General features: G+C 36.8%; 1 protein-coding gene across 1 annotated transcript in view; it reads right to left on the bottom strand.

The window, feature by feature from the left end:
- LOC104129980 (ryanodine receptor 2-like) overlaps nt 1–9,828 on the bottom strand; it is a 98,884-nt gene extending 89,056 nt beyond the window's left edge. Inside the window, exons 1-5 of the mRNA XM_035898440.1 lie at nt 9,626–9,828; nt 7,648–7,812; nt 6,025–6,146; nt 2,849–3,032; nt 2,006–2,141 (exon numbers count right to left, since the gene is read on the bottom strand). Coding sequence (XP_035754333.1) covers nt 2,006–2,141; nt 2,849–3,032; nt 6,025–6,146; nt 7,648–7,773 — 568 coding nt within the window. The 5' untranslated portion in view covers nt 7,774–7,812; nt 9,626–9,828. The remainder of the gene's footprint in view (nt 1–2,005; nt 2,142–2,848; nt 3,033–6,024; nt 6,147–7,647; nt 7,813–9,625) is intronic.
- Between the last annotated feature and the right edge of the window lie 268 nt (nt 9,829–10,096).

The following is a 10,096-nucleotide window of genomic DNA, read 5'->3' as shown; positions in this document are numbered from 1 at the left end:
ATCCCACAGCTCTTAATTTGGGAACTAGCACTGGTGGGGCCTTTTTACCTAAATTTTTCTCTGTATCTGTTCTTTTGAGTGAATGGGAGATAATACCTTCTATTTGCTTTATTACACAAGTTTCCAACAGAACACTTATTAATAGTTCTAATTATTCAGGTCACTAATCATAAATGGCTCAAAAGAATTCCAAGATTATAGTTTTGTTTTCCAAACATGAATTACAAGGCCCACAATAAATAAGGCTCAATGCCACACACTGAGTAGCAAAGAGAAAACTAAATATTGTAAGTACCAGTAATGACTGAGTACTAAATAAGGAATGGGTCCCATAGAAAAACCAGTATGTGATCATATTTCACAATGCATACCCACAAACAGCCATATTATACTGAGGGAATGAAGGCATGGACTCCAGAGTAAGTGCGCAGGTGGAATCGGAAACGCTTTATTGTGATCACACAGGATATATATATCTTCTAGGCAGACAGTACACGCTACACAAGGTTAACACGAATACCTAACTAGATTCTAATTGGTTTACTTGGTCCTGTCCATGCGCTGGCCACGCAAGTCTCTATTGGTCTCTTCAGCTCCCAGAGCCTCCTCTTATCAGCTCTACATTCCCCTTTGCTGGCTTGTTTATCACTCTGTCCTTGGCTTGTCCTTTTCATGACCTCTAGTGTACTGCTGTATTAAACAGCTCCACATCATCCCCGAACAAGTCACCTACACTATACACACTATGTTCAACTGGGCACTTCTTCACCACTTGACTCACCTCATTTTACAAACTCAGTATTTGTGGAGTTTTTAATGTAATTAATGTATAACAGAATGTTACTTGCATACTTTTTCAATACTGAATTTCTCAGGAGTGAGATTTTATAAGTATAAATGATACATAAAGTGCTACATTACTGGAAAGTAAGATAACAACCCTGCATGAGGACTTTGTCCAAACTCAAGCTTTTGCTAAAACACATGCAAGTTCAAAGCCAAGCAGACCCTCACACTACAGCTGGTGCGTAACAGAAAGAAAGCAGCATAGGCACATGTATGTAGCCTGCAGAAAGGACTGCTTAATGACAGGGACACATTACTGTCCTCAGTCACTGAAGGTCAATATTTATGTTATTATTTAGGCTTACTTATGGCACTGAGAAAACCTGATGACAGAGGAGCAAGGAACTGGTCTCTTAGTTAGTAAAGTTTGCTTTTGTAGACAGTTAACAACTTGACAGCAGTGAATATACAGGCAGTGGTGGATTAATAACCCTACATAATGAGTCACAGTAGAACATGAACAAGAAATGCAATTCAAATTGCTGAGAAAACAAATCAGGCAATTAAATGCTACTACAAAAATAGAAATTTGACCAGGACACCAATGCTTAGGTACTTACATAAGGTATTACGCGATTTTCAGTGACTGCAGGTGGACAAGACCTTCATGATATACTGTATACACTGTATACACTGAGTGTACCTTTCTATGGCACACTGTGTCCTTGTGTAATGCTGGAGTCACTGGGCCTTACTGACTAATAACAGAAGTCTTGGGCATAGAAGCTTTAGATTTATGTTGCAGTTCTGCAGCCAGATGTGAAAAATCATAGACTTCTACAAAACTGACCACAATGTCATGGCTCCTTAGCCCAGGAATGACATTGACTTTTCTTTTTTTTTAAACACATTTTTGGGCAGTACACAGTATCCATCAGCAATACCATGATATGAAAAAGCAATCATTCATTTAATTGAAGTCAGAAACGTATTATTTATCAAAACAACTGTTATTAGAAAAAACACACTATTTCAGTATTATCAGTGTATTTTATTCTTAACCACATGCAAGAACCTGGAAATGCAAAAATCTTGTTTAATTTCTATACTAAATTTCTACGCAGTGGAAAGACTTCTACACTAAAACAGGTACATAGGTTTTTTCATCTGAGTATTATTTTGAGCTAAAACAATCCAAGTACCCCATAATATGTCTTACCTAGTAATTCATACAAAGAATTCAGAATAGATTTCCATGCTTCTCCAGCTTCCTTCCCAGCTACATCTGCAAAATGAGCTGCACTGCTGTATACATTCAAGCGATCAATACATTCAAGAACAAGGTTGATCATACCCTAAAAAAAATGGAAGGGCTCAGATTGTCACAGAAAAAAAAAAAAAGTATTGCAAACACATAAGATTTTCAGAAAGCTAAGAAAAACAAAACATGAAAGGCAGGATATGCAAAACACAAGAATATACACATGGAGTCAGACAAGTGGAGTCAAAAAAGCAATCTCTACCGAAAAGTTTTCCTTGACTATGATAATAAAAATTTACCTTTTAGGGTAGTCAAAATAAAACAAAAATAAACAGTATGCCAGACATAATTTTAGGCAAGTTTCTTTTCTAGAAGGCATTTATGCACTCGACTAATTACAGGCAACTATCACTACCAGAGAAATAACAAGACAATATTAAACAAAATACTTAAAGCATACTTATTAAACCAAAACATCTTTCTGCCTCAGGAGATTAAACTGTAACAGAAGAAACTAATTCACACATAAGGAGTAAATTATAGTTAGAGTTCAGGGCACAAGGTCATATTAATATCTAATTTTTTTAAAAAAGGAAAAGGAAGGCCTTAAATATATTTCTTTAAATATACAAGAAAATCAGCACATCTAAAGACATTATAAATGCAGCAAATAGTTTGACTCTTACACGACCAAAAAAACCATTGCAAACATACTCCAGACTAGATATCAATGCTACAGACACTGAGATAGAATACTTGCAGACAATGTGGTGGAAAATCAGGAGTAAAACTGAGAAGTACCTCTTCCTGGAAGAGGTTCTGGCGATTCTTCAGTGCTCGGAGCCTGTTTTGTTTGTCTTCATGCTCCAAATGTTCATCAGGGGGGTGAAAGTAGCCAATCAAGTCCTGAAGGCTCAGACTGACTGACTCGATAGGCAAATCAACAGTGGAAGACTTCACTTTCTTGCTGAGAGCATCAAGGCCCCTACAAGAAGATGCAAAGTCTCAAGAGTATCAGAAATTAATTTATTTTATTGTTTAAAATTGGTTTCAAAACAAAGTTTGTTTAGATGCCAAAGCTCAATTCCTTTTCTGACAGCTATGTAGCTTCTCAACAAAGATTTATGTCTGCCCTATTCTCCACTTAATGATCCACCCCTCCCTTCCCAAACATAAACTGGAAGCATCAAAAAATTTATTTCCCTTACATTTTTTTTAAATTTGGAAAACACATTTTAATATTCTACCTACATATTTAGCGGTATCAGAGACAGACCAAAAGATGAAGAGAAGTTATTGTAAACCTGTTCAAATCATCAAAGCATCACAAGGCTGGAGTGGACAGAAATCAAAAACCAGTCCTATGGTGCCAAAGAGGGCCCAGCTAGTCCATACAGGCTCTAAAGCATGTCTCTAACCTGTTCTTAAGACACATTCAGTGCTGGAAGATGCAGCTCTTCACATACTCTGTCCCAGCACTTCATGAGCCTTTTTGTTTCCTTGATAATAAAACTCAAGCTTGGCCTTGCTGTAGTATATGACCATTGTCTCCTAGGAGTGGGGGGCAGACCATTCTCATCTGTGTTGCACCTGCCCCTTGCTTAACTGAATCCCCAACAAACCCCATAATCCAATTTTTCCTCAGCACTGTGCTTTCCGAACCCTTGATATACCTTTCTCCTCCATTTAAACCTCATCTTTCTTGAAATGTGGCTGTTGCAGCTGAGACCTCAGCAGTGCCACACAGCAAGTGGAAGGCAAGGGCTTTTCCTTGCACCCCCCTGGCTCCTCTCAGGAAGGCAGTGGCAGGCAGGTGCTGCCTCTGCTGAGGGCTGCAGGGAGGCCCACCAGAACCTTCTGGAAGGAGCAGAAGGGGCCATGAGGGACAGAGAAACCAGGGGTGCTGAGGGCCTGCGAATATAGTGCCAATCCTCAGGGAGGAGGGAAAGATCTGGAGGATCCTGAAACTCCGCAAGAGCCAGGCAGGGCCCCGAAGTGCTGTGAGAGGAGCAGCCCTGAAGGGAAGGGCCCTCCCTGGTGGCACACAGTGGGGGACAGCAGGAGGAGGGGGCTTTACTTGACGCTCATGATTTCTCTTTTGACTCATTCTCAATTCTGCTGTCATAAAAGCTTTTTTTGCTAGCATATTTTTGAGTAAAATCCAACTATGTAGCAAAGAGGTCCTTTTTGTTTTCATCCATGCTCCATTTATGCTGACCTAAAGACCACCAAGCTCCAGCTGGCAGAGGAGCCCACCATGTCCACATGGGCACCCTCCCAGCCTTACTCTCATGCCCTCTTTTCTTTTGTTAGAGGCACCAAAGGTGCCTGGCAACCCGACCCACAACCAACCAGGCCACGATATGGAGCAGAAGCCCCATTTTATACTCTGCTTTTGCTGGATTAAGACAATGCTGGTAAGTATTGGGGGGAGGAGGGGGGAGGAAGAAGGAGATGGTTGTTGTTTTGTTGGTTGTTTTCGGATTTTTTTTATTTGTTTTGGTTTTTTTTAACTGGCACATCACTATTTTAATCTCAAATAGTGTACTAGGGCTGGAAGAAACCAACATTTAGGAAACAACATGTATTTAGTAGGAATATTTACTACTGAAGAATAAAAATCTCTAGAAAAAATAACGCAGTGTTTCAAAAAGCCACAAAAGTTATCTTTAAAATGTAATTTCTATTGTGAGCATATTATTTGAAGTGCAATTTTTGTACTGACTTTGTGGGAAAGAACTGGGGCACAACGCTTAAGAGAATAATCTTGATCCTTTGCAATTCATCTTTTTTCTTCTTGGAGTAATATCCTGCCAAAACTAAATTGTTAAACACCACCTTGGACTCCCCATGCACTCTGCAAAAATCTCCACTGTAATCTAGCAGTACCTTGATTTGTGAAACCTTATCATTAAATTGCCTATCTCTGTCCTTATCTTTTATGGCATTCTTAGAAACTTCTAAGAAAATGTGTTATTTACAAAGTGACCTAGGGCTTACATTTCTTTTGTATTGTAAATGTCATACAGTAGGTAATTCTTCTGACAGGCATTTTTTTCTCTGTTTTGTTTAAGTACCTGGGTAAATGTTTTTTAACAAATTGACATGTCTATGTCTTCAGCTGCCCACCAATTTAGAACATGGTTGCTTCAGGTCACCATCTCCCACATTGTCCTCACTTGTGACAAATGAGTTCCCATTAAATTCTTATCACTCTATACAGTCTTATTGCGTATCATCCTTTTTCTAATGCCAGTTACACTGATGAGAGGGGCCTTTCATCAATTACTGAAGTCACAAACATTTGAGAATTACCATTTTATCAGTGTTATTTGGGAGGACTTTTGGGTAGGAAGATAAATGCAAATTGAATAAATCTGGCCATATTTTTAAATGGCTGAAAATACTATAAAATAAAACATTTTATACGTTGCAAAATACTAAAGAAACAAGTACCATTAGAAGGGAACAAATAAGGAAAAGGAAACGGGCGGGTAGAAAGAAGGCGTAATATCATACTTTTAAAAAAAACTTTTTCTTGAGACCATTCTTCAGCATAGTTATGTCTTGTACAAGTTTGTAATTATACAGTTATCTCCTTCTTCCAGGTTTTTCAAGGAAGAGCACTTCTAAAAACCATACTTAGAAAATAAAGAGCCAAATGATGCACTGCATGACTTACAGCAAATTTTGGCAAGGAAAAATCTCTCTTTTATGGTTTGTTTGTATTTTCAACATGTTTATGGATTCAAATCAAGGTTGAACAATAAATTAGAAGAGAAAAGAAACTGACCAAAACTTCTCAAGGTAAATCTCTGCTAATAACAGAAAGAATTGGCATAAAGTCTGGTTTAAGAAGCATTCATCTGCTTTTTTCTGAGGGCTAAACTGTTCACTGTTGTGTTAATGGCCACTTTGAATAACATAAAAGAGGGAAAAAAAAGAAAAGAGATTAAAAGTTCATTTTAAAAGCACACCTTATAAACCTATTGAAAAGGAAGACTGTACTACGGATGACACGTGCTGTACGGGATTCTTCATTCTGAGATCTGGACAATGTTAAACCGTCATCCATGTGACCTTCATGGTGCATTACAGCCTGCAATACAAAAATAAAAAGCAGTCACTGCAAAATGAAACATTATTCACAAATAAGTAGTATGAAAACTCACATAGTTAGGCAGGCTACAAAAAAAAAAAAAAAAGAGAATTTAATTAAAAACAGATAATCCTGTGTTTTATTTTCCAAGGACACACTTGCACCAAGCCAGCAGGTTCAGTGCCGTAATAATCTCAAAGCCACAGCTTCTGTAAACAATATACTTTATTAAAAATAATTTTAAAAAAATCAAAAGTCTAAGGGCTTTTTGTTTGTTTGTCAACCTTAAAAATAGATCCCTTAAAACAGCAGCAGATCCCTAAAGTACACACAAGGTCAAAACAGGTATTCTTTACTGGGTCTGACTTCCAAGGATGTTAACGGCCTTCTTTTCTGACCATTCCTGGAGTCAATACCAATAACTTACGGTTTTTCACATTTAGTTATCATGGCTCTGAAGGCATTCAATCCAATCTATATAAATATTTTAAACTGGTTTAGGTTAAAATGTTTTTTTCACACACACACAAACTATTTATATTACTTATGTTACTAAATTATTCAATAATGTATCTTAGTTTGAATTATTTCAGGATTATTTAAGTAAGTATTACAAATACTATAATTAATTCAATTAGTTCTATTAGTATTATGATCACTAAAATTTTACATGCATATAAACACTGTTTCCTAAATATATATTTTATATAAAATATTTTAGAATATATATGTGTGTGTATATATACAAATATATGATACAGACAAATTAAATACACATATATATGTATTTAAAATTATAAGGCATGACCTTCTAATTATACCAGGTGCTGGTCTAGCTTTGTAGTTCTGGCGTGTAAAACAGTCACAGAAAATACTACAGCATGGATACGCATCATGTTTTATTTTATTTTATTTTTCAAAAGATTGCTAAAACATTTTTTCCTTGCTGAGAAATAATTTCCTGCAATAAACACTAACACAAATGTAGCTTCTGGAAGATGTGTTAAGTTGCAAAAGAATATTTTTCCTACTTTACTATGCTGAGCGAGCATTCTGCTTGGAAATGGTTATTCTTTAAGAGAAGAAACCCCACAGGTCTCAAGACTTGAACACTCCAGCCCAAACGTTAATATGCTCATGATGCGGAAAGAAAAGACTTTGAACTAAAAGCCTCCTTAATATAAACTACAGCAAACTGAAGAAAGAACTTTTAGCATATTCTACAGGCTACTGTTAATATTTTAGTTTGATATCAAGTATATCCAGATTTATCAGTGTTTGTGGGTTAATGTCTATAGGCTAACACATGCACTTTATTTGGCTTTCAGTTCAAGAATTCATTACATTACATAGTTTTTCATTATGTGACTAAAAAGAAATGAAGACATGCTTAAAATATTTTAGACCCAGAAATCAGCTGTCCCCTGTAGTTCCCTTTGTTCCACCCCCCCGCCCTATCAGACCATGACTGAATGAAATACATTCCTATTTACAGCCTTACCTTTCGCTGCACAGAACCCATTCTTACTGACTTTGCATCAGCGGACTGGTACGTGAGCCATAAGCCTCTATCTACATGTTGTATGAAGCATATTGAATCTCCGTATTTTATTTCAGGTGCTCCCATTCCATCCACCTCTTTTCTTGTCCCTATGTCCAACTTTTCCTGAAGAAGAAGAAGAAAAGAAAATGTATACCAAAACAATAACCAACATGTTAATATTTCCATAAAATATTGAATACTAGGCAATTGTTCAGAACAGGATCTAAAAGAATATTTGAGAATCTTCTTTAATGAAATTATTAAAAACTGGCAAAAGTGCAACTTCTAGTTAAATATTTAGGCAAAAGATGGAGAGAGAGATCCCATCCACACAAAAACTAGCTTATTACACTAGAGAGGCAGGTGTATTCATTTCACCTGCCTAGGAAAGAACAAGTACCATAACTGACCTTACATGTCATTATTGAAACATAAAAGCTTACAAAACAAGACCAAACACATTGGGGATTTTTTTCTCCCAGCCTGGAAAAGATGAGCACCTCCTTACAGTTTATTTCTGACTGTCAGAGAGAGATGGTCTTTAACCTGTCACTGCCCATTACTGCCCAACAATGGGCTCAGTATTTCCTGAGAAAAGAAATCAATTTTTATGTGTTTGTGACTGGCCTCTTGACATGCTTTAACAGAAGAATGGCATGACCATGAATCAGTCCAGCTGGTCTCCTATACAGACAGCAGTTGCTTCAGGAAAGAATATTTAGTGTCCCAAACAATACTAGAGTCTGTAATTTGAGGTATTCCCCAAAATCTAGCTCTTCCCCAACTCCTTCCCCACAGACCTCAGCTGATACGACAGACAGCCGATCATCCATTTCATCTCTCCAAAAGCATATGGTTCAACCGACCAATATCTCTCTTGCCTGCTTGCACTAGTTGGTAAGTATGGAAAAAACCTGCTACAAAGGCTCTTGTTATATATCTTGTTAACTGTAGGAAGGATGTTAATGTAGTTATGCCCAAAACTCCTCAGAGGACTTTGACCTTCACTGCAAGTTCCTGAGGCTTTCGCCACAAGCTCCATTTCAAGCAAAAATCTTATCCATTGGGAGTAACCAAAACCACTTTGACTCATTAGTTCTGATTCATGTGATCAAATTATTGATATAGAAACTATTATCATTCTTCTGGGAGGAGAGGGAATACATCATAATTGTTGCAATTGAAGCTGAGACTACTGTAATGCTGCAGTTCTTGTTTTGCTCTCCCTTTCACAACTTCAACAGTGCAGGCAGGTTCCACCAGTGCAGTAATTCCTTGTATTCTGCGTCTATATATGCTCATACGTGCCCAAATAAGAAGCTGCTTAATTTTCTCTACTGTTCCAAAAATCATCTGTGTGAATTGCAGGCCATACATTGAGGGTGGAAGATGCTCCCCTCAACAAAACACAGCTGCAACCTTCTCTGCTTCTCCTGATCAGCAGTAGAGGACCAGCCACTTCCCCTCAGTTCCTCAGGGTAACATTGCAAATAATGAGACAAAAACTTCTAAATGTTCTATTTAACTACAATCAGGAAAGATTATGAGAATAACAATCTGTGGAGACAGAAAGCACTAGAAAAAAAAAATTATTATTACTTTTCATAACATTAAGGTTCCAGATGTAATCTATTCATTAATTCAGATTATTAAACTGTTTCTGGATAAAGATGTTAATTTCACTGTCTTGTAAATGTCTGATTCCTTAAGTGCTGAAACTCTTATTAAAATCTTGTCCATTGATAAATGGTAATAATTGATTTATTAATACATCTGATGCCAGTTACTGAGTTACTGTGTGCTTCTATTTCATTATTAATTCATTATTTTGTTCATATTATTTCTCTGAATGTTGTATTCACCTCTTGTATTCATTTCAAAAGCTAGCACAAATAACCTGAATGTAGTAACAGCTGGAAACTGAAAACCTACTTACAATAAGACATAGCACACAAATGATGGTACAGGAAAAAATAAATTAGGTCCTGCTCTCATGTGAAGAAATGACAGCCTGATTTCAAGCTCCAGTCTTTTGAATTATCTTCATAACTAGAAGATAGTGTGAACGTACTGGGCTTCTACATTGCAGGATTCTTTTTCTCCAAGTCTTCCTCCTCACAACCAACTTCTTAAGATATGATTATACGAATTCACAAATTTTCTCATAAAGCACTGCCAATAAAATAAAGGATTATTAATTTAAAATATTATTTCATACTTTTTAAAAATCTACTGACTGTAACAAACTGAATGGGTTTGATATTGCAATCTTCATTCCAATTAGATTTAACATTAAATTTACTCAGCATAAAAATTGCAGTGCCAACAGTTTGCCAAACAAGATCTCTGTACGTACAGTGACAACTCTGTGTGTAGGTTTGGAGCCCAGACTGAATTCAATCACATT

The sequence above is a fragment of the Egretta garzetta genome, unplaced genomic scaffold (assembly GCF_000687185.1).
Source record: "Egretta garzetta isolate BGI_Z169 unplaced genomic scaffold, ASM68718v1 scaffold777, whole genome shotgun sequence".
Classification (NCBI taxonomy): Eukaryota; Metazoa; Chordata; class Aves; order Pelecaniformes; family Ardeidae; genus Egretta; species Egretta garzetta.
This window is presented reverse-complemented; position numbering and strand designations above follow the sequence as displayed.